This window comes from Pipra filicauda, unplaced genomic scaffold (assembly GCF_003945595.2).
Source record: "Pipra filicauda isolate LSUMZ 115617 unplaced genomic scaffold, ASM394559v2 scaffold3_size10097308_pilon, whole genome shotgun sequence".
Taxonomy (NCBI): Eukaryota; Metazoa; Chordata; class Aves; order Passeriformes; family Pipridae; genus Pipra; species Pipra filicauda.
This window is the reverse complement of record NW_024104532.1, coordinates 1,130,989-1,152,270: the sequence shown is the minus strand read 5'-3', so window position 1 is coordinate 1,152,270 and position 21,282 is coordinate 1,130,989. Positions and strand designations below refer to the sequence as shown.

The 21,282-nt window shown below is 41.9% G+C and overlaps 1 protein-coding gene across 4 annotated transcripts in view; it reads right to left on the bottom strand.

Moving 5' to 3' along the window:
• Nucleotides 1-439: 439 nt before the first annotated feature.
• The window catches only part of SGCD (sarcoglycan delta), a 318,158-nt gene continuing 297,315 nt past the window's right edge, over nt 440-21,282 (bottom strand). For all 4 annotated transcript variants that reach the window (XM_027718527.2, XM_039385243.1, XM_027718531.2 and 1 more), the window contains 2 exons: nt 5,832-5,955; nt 440-4,177 (listed from right to left, as the gene is read on the bottom strand). In XM_027718527.2, the coding sequence (XP_027574328.1) occupies nt 4,004-4,177; nt 5,832-5,955 (298 nt within the window). In that variant the 3' untranslated portion in view covers nt 440-4,003. The remainder of the gene's footprint in view (nt 4,178-5,831; nt 5,956-21,282) is intronic.

Sequence of the window (21,282 nt, the reverse complement as noted above, 5' to 3'; positions counted from 1 at the left end):
GAAGCTCTGATTTAAATGGATTCAGGGAAAAATCAACCCACACAGGTACAGCAACTGTGAGGGATTTCTGGGCAAGGCAGGAGGAAAAGGGACTCATGCATTTGCCTTGTCCAACAGGTGAGCCAGTCACTCCACAACAGCCCTCAACAACAAATTGTAGAGCGTAAGATAGCTGGGTGTGTTTGAGTGCTGCTTTTTAAACAAAATACCTGTTTTTTTCCTTGGGATCTGACACAGACAGTCCCGTTTGCTCTGGTTTCATAGAATCATAGAATGGTTTGGATTGGAAGGGACCTTAAAGATCATCTTGTTCCAACTCCCTGCCATAGGCAGGGACACCTTCCACTAGACCAGGTTGCTCCAAGCCCCATCCAACCTGGCCTTGCACGCTTCCAGAAATGGGGCATCCACAGCTTCTCTGGGCAACCTGTGCCAGGGCTTCAGCACCCTCACCATAAAGAATTCCTTCCTGATATTTAATCTAAACATGTCCTCTGTCAGTTTGAAGCCTCCTTGTCCTATTACTCCCCGCCCTTTAAAAAGTCCCTCTCCAGCTCTCTTGTAGCCCCTTTAGACACTGAAAAGAGCTCTAACATCTTCTCCCAGCTGAACACCCTCAGGTCTCTCAGCCTGTCTCCACAGTAGAGGTGCTTCAGCCCTCTGAGCATCTTTGTAGCCTCCTCTGGGCTCGCTCCAGCAGGTCCATGTCCTTCTCATGTTGGGGGCCCAGAGCTGGGCACAGCACTCCAGCTGGGGTCAAGCAAGAGCTGAGAATCCTCTCCCTTGACCTGCTGGCCTAACTCCTTTTGATGCAGCCCAGGACACAGTTGGCTTTCTGGGCTGTGAGCGCACATTGCAGGTTACGTTGAGCTCCTCATCAACCAAGAACCCAAGTCCTTCTCCTCAGGGCTGCTCTTGATCCATTCTCTGCCCAGCCTGTATTTGAGTTTGCCACTCACTGAACAGTAGAGACTAATCATGTGGCCAACCCAAGCACAGGCAGCATCACCCAAACCACAGTCTTAAAACTCAAATGATTCAGTCATTCAGTGAGGGTTCAGATGATCTACAGGTCTCTACAAGGGTTCAATCTTTCTAGCAACAACTCCTCATCTGTCAATGCAAAATATAATTTTATGTTTTTTAAGATGGAATGATTTTAAAATATATTGAAACAACTGGAATGCCTTTGAGTAGACATAATTAAGGTACCCTTTGTTCACCTCAGAGAAGCACCTGCAGTGATGGCACAGATGTTAAGGTCGTTTCCTAACAGCTCCCCAGCAGAAATTCACACCACAATAGATGGCTGAGTGTCCTTAGCAGTTTCATGTCCTTTGTGACACGAGAAGGTGATAACCTCATCCAGGAGCCCCAGCTGAGAAAACCAGCCACTCAAAATTTAATTGTTGGGATGTAAATCCTCATCAGAGCAGCCAGAGGGTGCATGGAGATGAGGATTGAGCCAGCGGTGCCTCCGGAATGGAGCACAGAAATCAGGATGCAGCATCCCTGCTGGGTCAGTCCCTGTGCTCAGCCCTGCCTTCCTCACCACCACGAATACTCTCAGGGATGGGAAAGTTAATGCCACTCGTTTTCTGTACAGGGAACTCTTCCTGCAACAAGCGTCTTCATAACTGCTCACACAGGATTTGTTTATGAATTGGGCCATGCTTGCTATGAGATTTGTGATCAGTAATGAGTGAAACAGGGAAAAAAATTCTACAGTAAATGTAGGACTATGAATGGGACTTCAGTCGTGGTCCCAGAGGTAACATACACAGTATTCTGCTATATTTAACATGGTAAAAAAAAAAAGTCTGTATCATTCTCGGTGCCCCTACAATCTTAATGTATTTCATCAATATCTGTTTTAAGTTGCACAACCAGTTCCCAAGACACCCTCCTGTCCCTCCCCCCCCAAATAAACTAGTTTTAACAACAAGATAATATGATGTGCTTCTCCTTGCTGAGTGCATTGACTTAAGGCATAGGCACAATTCCCCTCTTTGAACAGAGATGGTATAGTCCTGTGTCCCAATACAATTGTTATCCTGGGTGACCCTTTGCATTCAAATGTTGACTCAAGACAAAAGAATTACAGGAATCATTCATTAAAAAATAGTTTGAATTCATTAATTCATGGAAAAGCATTACTGAAATAAAAGTAAATTATTCAATCCTCTTTTGGGAATAAATTTTACAGGAGTGCTGCTTTGTTAGGCAGCAACATATCTAATCTAAACTCCATAGAAATCTTCTCTTTGAGTCCAATCAGTTTTGGATTAAGACAGAATTGTTAATTTAAAAAAAAATAAAAAAATCAAACCCTGGTACTCTCCAGACCACAAGAAACTATGTGAAAAGCTGTAAAAAAGGAATGGGCTAAATTAGTTCTAAAGATTTCTGTTAGCTACATTTTATGTTGGAGATCACTTGAAGAATACCAGCTTTGGTTAGATATCACTAGGGATGGGCACAGATCTGTCTTATTTGCACATGAGGTAATATTTCAAAAGCATCTCAGTGGCTTAGAAACCTTGCTGTCCTCGTGAGATTTACTGCAACTTGGAAACTCTTGCCATAATTAGTACATTTGTTCTTCAAAGATTTTTACTTGCTTGTGGATGTAATTATGGGTCAGAATTCAATGATCTGGGCTCTTATTATTTTCTGAAATTTGAACAGTGGAAAGAATGTTACCAGATCAGATTTCATGTTTTATGCTGCCTGTGACTCCTAGACTTATAAAATAAGGAAAAATGCAAACATGAAAAAAATCACAGTTTTGAGGGATCAAATTTTAGAGGAACCAGCATCCAGAGCCCTTGATTTTCAGTCATCTGGCTTTGTCAAAATCTTTATAAGTTCTTTAAAAAAGTCTGTTTCATTGTCAACATCTCTGATATTTGCAGTCTCCACCAAATCTAAGTGGCCTTGGACTGTATATCCTGAAAAGAAAGATGGAAAAAATTCTGGCATGTCATCTACATTATACATCTAATTTGTATGATTTTCTCAGTTTCTAAGGGTAGGATAGGATATTTTTTCTGTTTCTATAGGTATTTAGGCAATATCCAAATCTTAAATTTTCACAGCTTCACGCCATATATGTTCAGAATTAAATTAATGGAGTGCGTGCAGGATGATCCAGGACTGTTAACAAAGGAGGTTCAGGATTTTTCTATGTAGTCCAATTTTCACAATTTTTTTTCTTCCAATGGCTAAATACAACAGCAGTGTTGTTAGCACAGAGATGACTTCAGGTCACATCACATCTGAATGGCAAGCTGAGGCATCCTTGGCCATGCACAGGCAAGTGTTGAACCTCTTCAGAAAATCACATGGATTATTCCAGCAAGATCTAGACTGTCCTACTGGCCAAGTGCATCCATCTTTCCCAATAGGAAGCCACGCTTTGGGTGATAATTAAAGAGTGCAATTTAACCTCAGGTGTCTTGGATCACTGTAGGTGATCAGTACAGCACATCTGGCTATTTTGTCGTTTGTTTTTTAGTTTATTTTTTTCCATGCCACTGATTTAATGGTGAAAAAATAATCAGAGATGCTTCTCTTCCCTTTGTATGTTGGTGGGTCTACATGGGTTCCAGGGTCTTGACCAGCCAGCAATCCCATTGCTCTGAGAACAAGATCAAAAACGAGGGGTGATCATGACACTGCATTAATACAGAAGGGTCCAGGGGACCATCAGATCCAATTCGGCAGATTGTACCAGTAAATTTTGGTGTGGGGAAGAGAAATGCTACACAAATGTAACAGGGTCACCCTGGGATTCCTTGTACTGAAACATCATTTTACACAGAGGATATATATATATTTTATATATATATTTTTATATATATATTCACACACACGCGCGCGCACACACAAAAAAAGTCTTTGATAGGCTTTCTGTGTTCTAGTAAAAATAGTTGGCAGCTGAGATCTGTGAGACCAGAACTGGCTTTTGTGCTGCCTGCGATGCCCCACTGCAAATTGTCTCTCAAAGGCAGACGCTTGTATTTATCTGGCAGGTCGAGCTACTGCCTGCCTGAGACAGGAACAACCTCCCATTGGGACACACACAGAGCTCGTAGATTTTTTGCCTGGACCCTGCAGAAGAGGAAGATCCTTGAGGCAAGTTAGGTAGTTTGATTTTTGCAGAATTCAACGTTATCTGAAGCCAGAGGGGGGGAGAGAGAGAGAAAAAGAGAGAGAATTAGCGGAGAGCTGTTATTTTTGATGTTGTGTTCAAAGATGCTTCCTTCAGTCAACTCAGCTGCTACAAAAACTTGGTAGGCAAGTGTATTAAGATGGGGAAGTCTGATATAAATCTGACTAAGCACATCATCTGCCTTTACCATGAGTCACCTGAGACCTCCAGTTTGTTTCTGCTAATCTACCCACTGTGTTTTCTTGTCTTGTGGCTTCCCAGGGCACCTCCACATTTGGGTTTCCCAGCCAGAGGCTGGGGTAATGCCCACTGCAAGGTGGTGAGTGTGTATGGTTCACCTCCAACAACCCCTGCTCCTCCACTAGGATTTCTGTCACTGTGATCCCACTGCCAGTTATGCTTGCACTGACTTTTATGCATATTTCACATTTATGTATATTTAACACTTTTGTGTATATTAAAAATAACTTAAATGCTGTAACAGACCTGAATTGCTCCTTATAATACAACATGAAGTGAATATGTGGCATCTTTTAGATACATGGCAGCTACAGGGAATTGCTCTGACATCAGCAAGAACACCTGCACATCAGAATAACACCAGGCAACTAACAGTATTTACAATTACAATTTACATTTACAATTACAGTAAGAATCTCTAGTTCTAGTATCCAATCGTCTAATCTCCTGAAAGAGACAGGTCAATTTATGTATTTTAAAAGCAACTTAGGGTTAAAAACATTAAGGCAACTGCTTGCAGCTGTGAAATGCCTTGGGTTTCACTCGCAGTGTATTGGATAGGGTTTTTTTTTTGATATTTTTGAGAGGTTTTTTTGTTAACACATGGTCTGGATTTGGAATGTCTTAAAACGCAAATGTTTAGAAATAACAGCAACCAAAATCCCATTCTATTTTTTCCCCCTGACACTAAGATAGGAAGACATTAGCTTATGTTGGAGCCCTCTTGGTGGGGTTTCCATTTCATGGGTAGCTCCTCCTGATGAGGCTCTCAGTGAGTTCTCCTGTGGGAGCTCCTCAGCCACTTTGGTGTCTTCCATCATTGTGGCAGAAGGAGGGAATGACAACCATATGCCCACGTATATTTGTGACACCAGAAGAGTCTTAACTCCACAGCTATTTTACTTTTGCTCTGTGTTATCAGTTTTAGTTTTCTCTTCCCCTTTGGAATTTTCCCCAGTGTAACAACCTGTGTTTCCTAATGTGTCCTTTCCTTCCAAAATGAAACATCTACTACAAAAGCTTTTCAGATCAATACCAGTGAATTAAGGTCTTCTTATAGAAAAATGTATGATAAAAGATTTAATTACGTTGGCAAAGTAAATCTTGTTTTAAAGTGACAAGGAAACAAAGAATTTAGGTGCACTGTGTATATTACAGCTGCGTAAATCTGCCGGAACAACAGATGCTATTATACACGCACTTTAAAAATAATGAATCAGCCCTTGCCACAGAGTGAGTCTCATTTGCATGTGATGTGTTCAATCACAGCAGAAATGAAGTTAGGAAAGCCTGCTGCACCTGGGCTTTCACAGCAGCATTTCGAACACAGCGGCTCAGTAACCTAGAAGGCTACAGACATGCAGGACATCTGTGGCTTGGTTTGGTTTTGCTGCAGGGCTTGATGTGCTTTGCTTACCTCTCCATCTTTGGATTCCAGCCTGAGCTCTGTCCTGCACGTGGCTTTCAAGCTGCCGGCCTCGGCGTTGATCTCGATGCCTTTCGGAGCCTCCATCACCAGCGCGCGCGTGGGCGACTCCAGCCTGGAACAGAAAGGGGTTACAGAGCCTGGTGGGTTGAACATTCATGCTCAGTCTCAGGCTGTTGCCTTGCAGACCCTGACTGCTGCCGTGCACTGCACAGCATCCTAGGACCTACTGATGTTCAGATCCACGCCTGTTTTAGTCAGAGGAAAGAATTCATGCACGGTAAAACACATCACAAATCTGACCTACTAATGTTTTATGTCAACTTTTCTGTGCTCGGTCAAGACGCCAGGTGCAATAAAGCTGCCACCACGATCAGCTTGCTCTTATTTCTGGTGGAGATTTCCAACTTATCAGTGCTAACGGGGGATATCAGCAAAGCTGTCTACACAGAGAGTGCAGGTGCTTCTCTTCCTCAAACACCTGTTCAAGCAGGAATAAATTAGTTCTCCTGACTTCCTGTAATGTGAGATTTGAAAGGGTTTAAAGACACAAGGAAATAGATGAAAACAACCAGGCTGAAGACCCCAAAATTTGTAGTGTCCAGTCCTAGGCTCATGACCACGTGCTCTGCAGTGCTTCAGCCCCTCCTAACCGTGGATACACTGCACAGGGATCTGACAACCCTGTTACAGCACTGTAACACAGCCAAGCCTTTTACTTCAGGCAATTGGGGTTAATGCTATAAGATGCAGAAGTGCAAGGTTCAGTCTTCCCTGTTGATTATCCATTGTTAGGTCTTGTATTATACTTGTCTCTTCTCTTCTTTATAATACAGTCTCATTACTTTCTGTATTGAAAATGATAATAAAAAAACAATTCTCCCTCTTTGGGAATAGCCTCTTAGTTGATTTTATCACCATTTATTTACTGTACCATCGCAGACTATGATCTCCTCAGGTGACGCAGGAACAGAAGCTCCTCTGCTTTGCCTGCTTTGGGTTGCCAGCACCGACCAAAGCGAAGCAGGGGGCAGCCCACCACCACCCCCAGTTCACTAGGGCAGCTCTCAGGGTTTGCTTGCATCAGCTGTTTCTCTGCTCTTCCTATATATAATCATTTGTGCAAGTAAGTGTATTCTTAAATGGACTCCTGCTGGTACTGAGACAACATTATGGGAGACTGAGGGAATTCAGCTGTATTTATTGCAGCCAACAGTTCAATAAAGCAAAGGCACACAGCTCCCTCTCTGTGGCACTTTTCAAGTTATGACTTTCCCTCTTTTTGGTGTTTTCATATTGCTGCTTTTTGAACACCTTTCCTCAAGACCCCCAAACTCATGCATAATTTCCTGTCTAACTAAATCTAAATTTCAGGGACCAACTGAGGCATATACAGCTTAAGGAAAGAGCATGGTCTCATGGTTATCAGCCTCTGCACAATCCTTCTGAGCTGCTTTTTGTTCTCTGCAAGGAAGCTACTTTTTACATAAACCTTCTTCTGATTCCATCCACTGGTATCACCCCTTGGCTGGTTCCTGTATGAGGAACCCAAGGTGACTGCTCATACAGGTAACTGCTGTTACTTTTTTTTCCTGCCTCAGCAGAGGAGGAGAAAAAGCTTGCAAAGAGTGATTGCCATTAAATAGTGCTACGTGGGATATGATTCCCTCTGACCTCCCAATTGCAATAGCTGCCTTTCCAATATCAGTTAGAATTTCCTCATGGTAAAGAGTCACAGCGCACAGCTGCAGGGCTCTGGCACATGAACTCTGGTGGCTTTTGTTAGGGTGGCTTAACACATTGTCTGACCCACGTTTTCCCTGGAGATTTCTGCCCAGGGGTACAGTATGCTCTCACCCTTAATAGAGAGACACCTCACAGACTGGTGCTTACCCTGAAAAATGAAGGACCCTCTGCTTGCACTAAGCCCCTGGATCTGTGCTGCAGTGGCTGGGATGCAGGCACACATTCCCTCCTGCCTCCTCTGCCCCACAGCAGGATCCTTAGAAGGAGCAGCAGAGAGCTGGGACCAGTTATGTCTTAAGTCACTGTAGCTAAATTCACCAGAGGATGTGTCCAAACCCCAAGACAGCTGAGCTAATCTGAGGATAAAATAATTCCTAAGAACACGGCCAGGTGACTCTTCAGCACTCCAAAATCTTAGTGATTCTCCAATTTCTTTGATGTCCTGGCTGTCTCAATGTATTTGTTCATGTGTTAATCTTGTAGCTCTTCTACCAACTGAGAAATAAATCTTGTAAGTGCAAAACAGTGTTCAGGCACCACAGTAAAAACACACTCCTTTGCAGCAGCATCAGCAGCATCATCAGCACTCAATTCCTGCTTGTATTGGAGCAGGCTCCCAGTCCTACACCTTCACTGGAGAGTGTGGAGAGCTGGAAAATTGGTGAATGTCTTCCCATGGTGGTGGAGGATCGAAAGAGGACCTTCCTGAGCATCTTTCCTTATGCACACAGGTCCTCCAAACTGAATTAAACTTGTGCTTTGAATAAGCTACCAAAGATATGGAGTGTATTAGATAACATCATCCCAAAGTTTATCCTCTTGTCACATCGAAGAGAGTGACAGAATTATCCTCCCTCCTCCACCCGATGAAAACCCACAGACAGAATAACAGCACTGATGAAAGCCCATTGATTTTAGACACATTCTAATCTGTGCAGAGCTTCTTGGCTCATGGGGGCACAAAGGACCCTCTCAAGCACCTCCCCACAGTCCATGGTGTGACGTGGGACAAATACAGAACTCTGAGTCTCTGCTGCTGCTCCATCACCCACCTCGCTGAGCTGACCCCCACTCCATCATCCTAAATCACTATCTCAGACAGCTGCAATCTTGCTGACATACTGAATCAGCCCAAGCCCAACCCTTTAATAGTAAAAACATAATTTTGAAAGGCTCAAGGAATTTTTTAGAACCTTATAACTACAGAAATGAGTGCAAGTACTGTAACAGCAAAGTGCAGCTCTTCCAATAATGAAAAATTTGGGCTGCAGCCCACATGGTTTTGTATTTGTTTGGAGTCAGACTCTTCTCTCTCTTCCATGTTTGATATTGGTGTAAGTCCATCTTTTGTGGACTTTTGTGCCAATTTACACTACTCTAAAGGAGGATGGAAAGGTCTTAAAAATGTGTTTCCTTGGCATTTGAGGGGCATATGATTGTAAGGAATTTAATTTGATTATTTTCTGATATCCCAAGTGAATCCCTGAAACACCTGTCCCCAAACCAGGAGCTGCAAAATCTATGCAAAGCCAGAGAAAGCAGTTGAGGAGTTTATGCTCTGGGGCTTTGAGTAATGTTTACTGAATACTTTCATTTGAAGCAAGTGTTTAAGACACACTCTGCTTTTAAACCTAATTCTGCCTTCCAGAGCAGAACCAATTTGGAGACTAATAATGAAAGAAAATGATTTAGCGATGAACAGATAATTTGTTCAAAATCAGCATTTGTTTTCCAGTGTGATCCTCTGGAGCTTTTAGTAGGATTCCCATCTCCCAGTTAGATGTAAGCCCATACTTAGAGCAGTAGGTTGGAAAGGTGGCTGCATGAATATAGATTGTTTCATTATTTGCTCCTGCTCTTGAATTTTCCATCCCAGCAATTGGCACATAAGCCCTTTTTATTGACCATGGGTGCTGCTTATTTTTGCTCCAGTATTTGCAGGACTGGATTTTGACCTCTCTCACAGAGCTGGACAAGAAGGGTAAATGCACTGCTATCCACAGACTTACAGCTTCTGGAATTCAGGACTGAGATAAGGTACTGCCATAAAATTTCTCATGTCCCATCTACAGTCTCCTAGTAGGTGGATGAAGAGACATTCCACGGTCTGCGTGACTACTCACAACATAGGAACCACTCCTATGGATCCCAGGGTGCCATGAAAGTTCAAACTTTTAAAAGAAAAGACACAAGTAACAGGATTTTCAGAACTATCAAAGTGCCCAGGTTCCAATTATTACAATGGGTGTTAAGTACTCTTGAAAATCTCACTGAGCACCTAAATGCTATAACAAATCTGACCCTTAATCTCAGTTCTTAGTTCTGCAACAGAGGAAATAGCACTTTCCAACTCCATAGGGAGGGTTGGAAAGATATCTTTTCCATAGGGAAAAGATAAATATATTATCAGTTGTGAAGCAGCTACGTACTGTAACAACTGAGGCCAGGGAAGTACCATTGCCAGAGACAGACGGTTGGCACGTGGATAACTGATCTTTTCAAATCTGCAGTATTAGTCTCATACCTTCATGGAAAATACTGTTAGTCCTGTTCCTCCCACTGAGCACATTCAATGAGGGGATGATGTATGCAGGGGAAGCCTTGCTCCAGCTCATCAGGCTTGATGGACAGTGCTACACATGCCTCTGAAGCCCTTCTACTCAAACCTATCACCAAAGCATCTCACATTTTAAAGAGAGGTGATGGCATGTGCGCATCTTGCAGTGAACCCCTCTCCTGCTATTCCCTGAAAATCTGTGCTCCTGGGAATCAACAAGTGTCATCCCCGCTTTGCTTTGGAAACTTAAGCAGTAATTTAAAGTAGATCAGCACATGAGTTTGTATTGTGGTTCCAGTGAAAGTTATTCACTTGGAAAGACTAGAAAGACTTCTAGTTTTCATTTCGTTCATCATAATGAGTCACATTAATCACTCCAGTACCGTGGGATCTATTTCCTTCTTGCCCTTCCTCTCACCCCCTCCAGGATAATGCAGCATTTTCCTTATTGTTATGAACAGCCCTTTGAATCTGGGGAGAAAAAAGCGTATTAAAGATGTGAAGGCAGTATCAGAGCTGGGGGCTGCGGATGTGTTTCCAGTAAAGTGGATATAATTTTGCTAAAAAGTAAAATTTATTGCAAATAAATTTTATTTTATATTTATATTGCAAATATAAAACATAAAATATAATTATAATTATAATATAAAATATTATATATATAAAATATAATATAAAATTTATATTGCAAATATTTATATTGCAAATACTTCAGGGGGAAAAATTTGCCCAAGTCCAGCATTGATGCAAACTGGAGTTGCAAACTGTACCAAAGGCTGCAGGAGAGGAGGGAGAAGATCCTCAACATGTGAAAGCAGTTAGTGTGTTCAGGATTTCTTGAGCTCACTGGGGGATTTTTCTGTATGGGGCACAAACATTGCTTGCAGTATGGAAATGGGTAGAGAAATTTACACTCAGGAGGTGAGGAGCATATGATACAACAGTGTGGTAACAGGAGCTAATTTAATTTTGCTTAGAAACCTCTGGACTGAGAATAGAGCATGTATTACTGCAGCTGTAGCCCATTACTTCTAATGACTCTAATTATTTCTTATGGTATCCATCTGACCAGCTATAAGATTCACATTGAGCATAAAATTAACCAGTGTTACCACTGTGCCTGCTTACATCTCATACAATTGGTAAATTACGTTGGCAAGTAAACATGGAGCTTCATCAATTTGCTGGTAATGAACCAGTATCTCGGGTTGAAATTTGTTTTCAGATTTAACTCCCTTGTTTCAATGAAATCAATGGGATCAGCCACTCACAGTGACTTACACTTCTGACTTCGTTATTTGTGTGTTATCTTATATATGTCTACTCATAGGGAAAAAACACAATGCTTTTCTCACTATTAACTGTAAGTTAATTAGGTTTTACTGAATTGCAAAGAAAGCATGCTTAGTTTCTTTTTCTGAAATGCTTTTAAACCCTTTTTTTTTTTCCAATTTATCTTACCTTTGCTTGTATTGGAACAGAAAAAAGTTTGGGAGGCGGAACAACAGGTTGAGCCTGGACTCACCTGGTAAAAACCTCAGCTGAAGATAAGTTCAAGCAAAGTCTTGTCACCTCCCAAAGACCAAAAGGCTCTGTCCTGAGCTCTGCCCTTCATCACTAGGTTTTCTTCCTACTGGTACTGCCATTTCATGACAACAACAGAGACTAAAATATGGCAAGAACAGTGAGTCTAATATAAAACAGGAAAGAGAAAAAATAGAGTTGGCCTTGGTACATCAGAAAGAGAGGTTAAAATGCTCAATGTCTTTTTCTGAGACACCATGATTTTGAGAAAATATGACCTAAATGGCACAATACAAAAGCAGCAAGTACTCTGAGAGCTTACAGAAGAGACCATCACTAATAAGAAAATACATATCCCTGTTATTTACTGCTTAGCATTGACATAAATCTTGTTTTCAATTACATGTTAATGAAGCACGCCAATTACTGTTTGAATAGGGACATCTGATTACAGTCTCAATCAACAGAAATAAATCTTGCTTATGGAAGCTTTCCAGGGTATTTTTTTTAGGAACATTAATTACAGAAGTAAACAAGAATATATTATCATGTCATCCAATTGTAAATCCTGCCTATTGCTGTAAATACTGGTTAGTTTGACACTGTGTATCACCATTCAGTTTCCAGTGTTTATTCTGCAAATCTAATAAGTGACAATTCCCATGCAGCCATACTCTGAAACAGATTGTTATGGCTGGGGGTCCAAAGCCTCACATAATTCCCAATTGTGAACAATGAATGAAAATTCTTTCAGCTATCATCCACAAATGATGGTTAATTCCTAAGTAAAATGCAGTTAAATGTGTTAGAGAGCTGACAGGTGCAGAGGTCTAATGATGCTTTATTGGAAATCACAGTTTTCTAATTGAGCTAGAGATAAGTCTGGTTCAAATGGCAAGGGGTGCAACGACTTTTCTTCACTGTATTTGGGCAGCACAGATGCTGAAGAGATTTTATACAAAGCTTAGTCAAAACAAGGTTACAAAGGAATTGAGAAAGTAATATGAATTACCCTTGAGAGGGTCTAGATACATGAGGAACCAGAGGAGTTTGTAGGTATGGTACTGGCTTGCAGTACCAAGCAGGTGGGAACCAGCTCTCACTTTACCTCCACAAAAATGCCATTCCTCAGCAAGAGGAAAAGATTCAACATATGGTTCCTCCCACCACACTGCAAATCCCGTTGTAGACTTCCAGCACCCTTTGCACTAGCTGAGCTTATTCAGAGCACTAAAAAGCACCAAAACTAGGAAAACACAGAAAAGTCAAAATACAATTGATTGCCTACCATGCTATAGCAAGGGAATTACTGAACATGAGGTAATTTGGTAAAGTTGTCCTAAATGTTTGTTTGAGATCAAACAGAAGATATTAAATTAATCTAGGGAGAAAAAATGACTCTGTAATACTATTGAGATCTAGTTTCATTATGAACTGGAGGACTGATGAAGGGCAGAGACTGTCTAAGAAAAAGGTACAAGATTAATGTTTAACAAAGTGAAGCTATGGCTGAGAAAATTAAAATCATCTGCATAATTAAAAAATTCTGTTGCTTATAAATCAAGGAAGGAAATTATCATAGAAATTGGGAGATAGTTGAACACTATGTGTGGCAAATACACATGTGGTTAAAGAAGATAATGTGTTTAAGTGCCCAGGGCAGGGATTCAGGGATGCTAAAAGCATGATTCCTATTTCAAGTGTAGAGATGACTGCAACTTCACTCTCCTCAGACCTGGTGCATTGTGAGTAGATTGGTCTTGCTCCAAAACCCTACTGTGCCTGAGACACCTGAGCAGTGAGCTGGCTACGGGATGCTCCATCTGTGGTGCTCCATCTTTCAGCCTCAACTTCCCTTCTAACCCAAACCATTCCAGGATGATCTCTGACAGTAAACAGCCATATGAGACACTACATAGGAGCAAAGTAAGCTCTGGCTGGAGGAAACCAAAGGACAGATGCCCCCTCTCTTGGCATGGTCAGAAGTGGGACAGTAAATGACATTATCACAGAGCAGGCTGAACTCCAGCTTAGTGCTGCTATCGATGCCACTGGCTGGCACTTAAAAGCCAGTAATTAATTTTATTACAAAAACCTCACCACTAAATGTCTCCTGTCACAAGTTACATAGTCTGGGTCAAAATTGCTTAAGTAATGGTCTGGAAATTCCCTCATGGCTAAACAGAGAGCTTGGGGCTGCAGAGTGGTTCTGCCTCTGATCCCACCAACCACAGCTTCCCTACACTCCAGCATGGCAAACAAACAGACCTGGAGTAAGACACGCCTGATCTACTACCTAAACCACCTATTCTTTTGCTTGTCTGATATACTTCGTTATGTGACTTATTGCAATAAATTAAAATAAATAGAGACAAAATAAAATCCTCCTCCTGTTGGGTGCATTAATGACCACGTTCATTTCGCGTGTAGTGGCAAATAATTACTTTTCATGTTACCATAATTGCCTAAACCACAAATGCATTTTTTAAGAAGCAGAGGTTGGGCTGGTGTAAGTTTTTAATTATAGGCTGAAAGCTTCTAATTAAAAGGTATAAATTGGAAGAAACCCTTTCAAGCAGAATTACAGGAGAGGCCGCTAAGATTGGGTATTATCTTGATGCACTGTCACCGTGCCAAGGAGGAGAAGAAGAAATAGAAATCAAGTGTTGCAGCTCTTCCTCGGGGCCACTGACACCATTTGCTAATGAAGTGCTACCATCATGAACATGGAGGAGAATAACACAACCCAAGGGAGGTCTGTAGGGCCACCAAATCTCAAGGTAACCCTGAGCCACTGGAGCAGGGAGAGCAATGCTGTCCTGCAGGGAACAGTTCAGTCTTAAATCGGCTTTTTCCTGAAGTTTATACTGGCTTCTGGGTGGTGGCAGGAGGACAAAAGCCACCTGTGTTGGCCTAAAATTATAAAACCCAATGTAAAGATGGATACTTGAGTCAGCTAAAACTTGCTGTATTAACCCATACAGTATTTATTAACTGAGACGTTACATGGTGCTCTACCTTGGGGTGAGTGTCATGTGCAGTCAGTGGCTGACCACTGGGTCAATTTGGACCAACTCTCCACTACCTTCATGGTTTGATCTACTGCTCTACTTTGGAAGAAGGCAGAATGATGTAATTTTTTTATCTTATTCTTCTGTTTTTCAGGGTGTTAAATAATCCTGAGGAGCAGACCAGCATGTCATCACTGAAAGAGAAATCACTTTCCTGTGATAACCCTGCATACTCGAATGAGAAGATTACTGGCAGGGGTGCAGTGCTATGCAAATATTGCAGTCATTATCATCAGTACTTTGCATGCAGTCTTCTGCATCAGAACTGCTTGATGAAGAGAAGAAATGTTGGTCTAGATTTTCCTTTTAAAATTCTTTTTGAAGTTTGTCTGTCATGGGATTTTTACCTGCAGTTTGGTCAGCCATAAAGGAAAAGGATCAAGTGGATTAAAATCTCACATGGATAGCTCACAGTTTCAGTTTACAGCACTATCTGCAGTGATGATTTCTATGATTTATTCTATTCCTTCTAAAAAGACTGGAGTTAATCGTAAATCACTTACAATGAGAAATATAGAGATAACAAAGCTAAAAAGGATTTGAAATGGTAGAATTAAAAACCCGCTGGAAAAAAAGGTGTGTCTGTATGCATCATATACTCAGCGGTGATACCCTTCGGAAACATGTACACACTTGCCTAAGTGGATTTGAAGAGCTTATTTAGCATGACAAATTGGCTACAACCTGATGGCTATTTCTGAAAACCCATTTATAGACCTTCAGACACTCACACTCCTGTGGCACATCCATTCACTGTACAGTCAATTTATAATGATTCCACCAAATTAAATCTTTATTAACAAACTTATTGACTCTGGCTTTGACTTACTGTCCCCCCTTTTAATTAACTGCAGTAATGAGACAAGCAACATCCAATATAACAACTGACCAAACATTTTGTTTAAAACCTGCCATTTATTTCAAGCAGCTTCACAAAAAATGAAGGCTGAATTGTTATTTGCTAAATGTCAATTTTCACACTCTGTTGAACCTTTTCTGAAACCTGTCAACCACAAATCTGTAGTCATTTTTCCCCCTCTGATCAGAGCTATATAGAGCATATAACAGGTTTGCAGTTATTTTTCATTCTTATGCAGAAGATGTACCATTTTATGTCCCCAGTATACTTTAAGGAATGGTAAATATGCATAAACTGTAAATGTAGAGGGATGCATATGCGAAAGTTGTGGCCTCTTTCACAGTCACAATTTATATCAGCAATATGGTTATATGTCTGCATGTGTAAGGTCACAGAAATGATCCAAACCCCTCAAATCCAGCCCATTATCATGCAACAATACTGCACCATCTTCTTTTCAAATGTGCTGGCTCCTGCTCAGAGTTAGGGATGTGTTTCACCCTACAGGCCATTTGTTCACAGTCTTGCTTTTGGAGTAACATTAAGACAAAGCCAAGGACTGGGCAAGGCCACCAAGGACAGAGACTGTGAGAGGGGCCCAGTGCTACTCCTTGTGACTGGTTACTGTTACTTTTTCAGCATAGAGGAGTTTGAAAGGGCGATGGGAGGGAGGAGGAGTATTTGAAGAAGTCAGACTCAAAGTTCTTTGATAGTGTAGAAATGAAAATCTTACAGCTATTTGAGATTTTCAACTAATTTCTTGCTTTCAAATATCCAAAAGAAAATAGGTTGGGAAATGGTGCAGAGAAAAAAATAAAGGAATTGCGTGGGTGGGTGGAGAGAGAAAGAGATCAGGAAAAAAAAAAAGCCCAACTTGCTGAAAAAGAGAGTATAGAGATATCTCCAAAGGGACTACTTTAATTCATGGAATAGGATATTTTCAAATTCTTAGCATCAATATATCTTCATCTAAAAACAAAACTGTTTTCTGTTTATCTTTTGCATATAATCACTCCTGAGTAAAACGTGCATTTTAAGGTAAGGTTTGGCAATCTTTCAAGAGAGATATGCTAGATGATGTTTTCCATAACTACAAGAGAGACTGAACCTGGTGTTGACAATTCACCATATGCTGGGAGATGACCCTATTGGCATGAACCCACCTTTACTCAGGGGAGGAACATTCCTGTCCTGTTCACCTGGTGAGAACTGGGAGCTTTGAAACCCTGTTGCTCACAGGTGCGTGTCTCAGGAAGCTCTGATTCCCTCATTTGGCTCTCCTTATGCTATTCAATATGTGTCCTGCTGCTATTGCTGGCATCCATGCTGTAGGTGGTTGACCTTATTTGTTTGAAGGTATAGAAATCAGCTCTCCTGCTCCTTGGGCCAATCACAGTAAAGTGAGAATATGTTCAACATTTCTTGACTTCCACAAGGTTCCTTCCGTCTTTCCTTGAGCAAATCTGTGTTTTGACTGTAATAACCTCCCTCATACGTTTTTTTAGCAGGTAAGAAAGAGACAATTCTAGTTACTAATGTAAGAGGTCAAATGGAGGTGAAATGAAATGGATTAAAAAAAACCCCTGATGTCAGAAATGCCTCTGTACCACTCAGTGGTATAACTCCTTCCTAGAAACAGTTTTTTGTCTGGGATTTTCATTTCATTTTACTCTATTTTATTTTGATTTCAAAAAGTCAGGCAGGTAGAAGAACTGACTTTGTGTCTGAAGTACTGGAATTGAATTTCCAGCCACAGGATGAACAGCCTTTCTGACCACATGTGAGTGCATTCAGTGGTCCCTGGGTTCGTTGCAGTGTAGCAGTGGTGGGGATGGCTCAACACAGCCCAGGAAGAGTAATTCTCCCCAACACAGCAAAGTGATAAAGGCAAAGCTGCAAGGTATATTTTTTTCCCTAGAATTCCTAGCTTTTTCTGAATTGTCTGCACCCTCGTGGTATGTCTCAGCAGTCACGTTAACACTATTGGTTGTCTGCTTGGTAGGTAACAGGAGGAAAAATAAAAGAGGCAAGAACTTAACTCTGTTTAGGTTTCTCCAGTGCATGTGGAGTCTGGACAATTTTCTATGGATGGCCACCACATCTAAAACCTTTCTGGTGAAAATTGCTACCATGGCCTTCCTCTGTGTCAGTAACCAAAGCCACCATCGATTGGGCAGGGAGGGAGTCAGGAGTGTGTGTCTTCCCTGCTCTTTAAAATGCCAATGTGTTTCTGTTCTTTGAAGCAGAGTGTGTGAGATGTCCTGATTTCTACCATTCAAATCTGCCAACCTGCCAGGTTTGCAAATGTCACCTGCTCCCCATAGCAGAGAAGTGCTGCGTGCCAAGGCTGGCCTGTCACCCCCTAGTACAGAGAACACAAGTCTCAGCATTCCCTGTAACACCCCTGTGTCCCAGCAGCCAGGAGTGGTTAATTCCAGTTCCAGAACAGTGAATTCAGTCCTCACTCTGTGGCCCCAAGGAAATGAGAACATTTGAGTCACCCTCACACACCACACTGAGGAGCCACATTCAACACTGGATGTTCCAGTTCAACCAGTACCACCACCCACTTGCCAATGTTACCTAGTGCCACTGCTGGGATAAAACAGAGCAATGAGTCAGCCTAACAGATCTCGTTTTGACACTGAATATCAAGCCAACCATACAGAGCTCAGAAAATCTACATATCTGTAGCAGAGAAATACAACAGAAAATTTCCTTCAGGGAAATTTCCTCAGTAGGGAGGGCCATGTGAAGTCGTTTACTTCCCGTTCCCCATTTCCAGTATTAATGATACGGATGTTTCCCATGTTTTCTTTCATTTTTCACAATCAGACTTTAAGGTTGTCCAGACATCAAAATTCAACTTTTCAAGTTGGATTCAAACTTGAAGAGTGAAAGGTGAAGAACCCACAACCCCAGGCCATGACTGTACATCAACCTGCCAGGGAACTGTTTAGTCCTGCCAGACTAAAGCTTCAAAATGGAAACTGCAGTATTTTTTCAGTTGCTGTTCTAAAACACATTCCCATGTTCATGCACCATTCCAGCATCCCAATGTTTTGTGGCAGTGAATATTTGTACTTCAGTGCAATTTTGAGGTGGTGGAGAGACAGTGGCCTGGGAGTCCACCTGGGTTTTCTCCTGCCTCAGCCCCTGCCCCAGATGCACACCACCAGAGAGTCCATTTCAGCACATGGTGCCTGCCCCCCTTTGATTTTCTTGTTTGCTTGGGACACAGCTTTGTCTACACAGCATTATGCACAGCAAGAACTTGTTTCATCCATAGCATTTTGGAACTAAGCCTATGTAAGAAAACATCAGCCAAACATACCCTGGTTACCCAAACTCAATTAGCAGTGAATTGGAAAGAACCATATTTAATATAAAAGGACCATTAAAAAAGCCTGGGGTTTGTAAAGATATTTATGTGCCTGCTGGCCTGTTTCTAAAATTCTGGTGTTGCATCTTTCTGTGCCCATTGCATATAAAGGAGGTAACTCACTCTCACCTTCTCGTGGTATCTGCTGCTGGATCTTCTGGCCTAAATGATTTTCATTCCTATGTAACAAACCACATTAACACTCAAGGGAAGGAACCTATTTCATCCCTAGACTCAATAAAACACGGACAATGGGATCATGAGTCCCATCACATAGAACTCAATAGAACATGACCCTGGCTTAAACAGGAAGAGACAGCTGCCTCTTACAAAACCTGGAAATTGCCAAAGAATTACTTCTCTGTTCCTCAGATATTAAGTTCACTGCAGATCTTCCCTCCATCTCATTTCAATTATTTCTGCGGTCCTCTTTTTTTCCCCTGTGTTCTGCTGCAGAGTAAGTCACCAGGTATAAACAACACTTGCTGTTACCCTAAAAAGGCACATTTGCAATTTTTAGTGTATAGGTGATGACAGTAAAGGAGCACGCAGGGCAAAATCACCAAAATCACACAACCCCCCAAACCAGAATAAACATATTCTGCCACTTCAAAAGAGTTCAAACAACTTCATCCCAGCAGCATCCATGGTGGATGAGGTAGGAGCTGCCTTCCTGCAGCCTGCAGAGAGATGGGCTCCTCCAGTGGGCATTTCTGCCCAAGGCTGCTGGGTATGGCTGGCTGTGGCAGGGCACAGCTCTGCCAGCTGGAATGAGGAGTCAAACCTGGGGTCAGGTTTTACCCAGCGATGCTGACTTCACTCCTAGTATGCTTCCACAGTATCCTGAGTATCTTTACCTCTCTAAAGGATATCTTCTATAAAGCAGCTACATCCTGCCAGTCATGCTGCTTTAACTTTACTGCTCTAGTTAGAGGTGTAATGTGGGGAGAGCTTAAAGAGATGTAACTGGACAGGTCTGTTTTAATTGTTCCCACTAGACCTGTGCTCCGTGACCTTGGACATCTACAGAGCCATAAATATGAGCTTTGATTGCTGTTCCCATAGTGACTGGCAGGAGGAACACAGAGGAGGGTGGTCTAGGTCTGCTTCAAGCAGGCAAGCAGCAACTGGAAATGATTAAGTTCAGAAGCTCTGGGGACACTAATGTCACTGCAGGCCAGCCAACTTGGAAGATAAACATTGCTGGGCACTGCGAAAATGATTTTTCTATTTGCTTTCCACTGAGAGAGCGAACTAGGCTGCACTTTAGGCACTAGGCTTGGCAAGTAAGACTGTGAGCTCTTCTGAGGCAATTTTACCAGTCCTTTCTGCTGCTGGAGATGTCAAAGCTACTACTGGGGCCTGTCACACTTGTGCTGTGAACACTTACTGCCGAGGAACAGAAATCCAGTCCTTGAATTCAGTCAGACCTGCACAGCTGGTTCATGGGGAATGTTTCTACCTGGAGCAACACACAACGTGGGAGGGTAAATCATCCCATGCAAAGCTGCCCATTACCTGGGATGTCCCCCTTCAGTGTCAAAGCCAGTGTTTTTATTTCTATACTGCTCTGTGCTGTGCAGCAAGGGGTCTCACAGGGCATAGTGAGGAAATGGGACACCTTTGGCATCCCATTCCAAAAGGGTAAGGACCTGGTGAATGGACTCAGGGAGAGGAATGCAGCTTGTCCTGGGACTGTGACATCCAGCTCCCACTCGGCGAAACAGAAATACAATTCAAATAATTCTCTAAACTCTCCTATTTTGGTAAAAAAAAAAAGCACCATTTCAGAAAAAAAACGTAAAGACACATGCTGGTGGCCTGAGTATATATAATAGATGAATATATATAATAGCAGCTCAGGAATACTTATACTAGCAGGAAGAGCTGGGCTGTGCTAATGGCAAAACTGCCAGAGTGTTTCTGAGCTCAATAGCATGGTGTGATGGGTGCTCTGCCTGCCCAGTCACATGGAGCTTCATTAACCCCCCAGTAATGAGGGCCTCCCACATCACAGGAGAATGGAATTTACACATGGTCAAATCCAGCATCTCCAAGAGATCACTCGAAGTTATAACTCAGAAACACAACAGCTTCACCATCTCCATCAGTATATTCAGGTTTGGAATGGAAAATAGCTCTTCTAACATTCACTGAATCTACCCATCTATACACTTTGTACACTCTCCAAAGTCTCCAATTCACATAAACTAAATTCTTCAGACTTTGGCATCATGGTAACTTTAATGCCAAAAGAAGGCAGATAAGCCCATCAAAGAACAAGTTCAAGGCATCACTTCTCC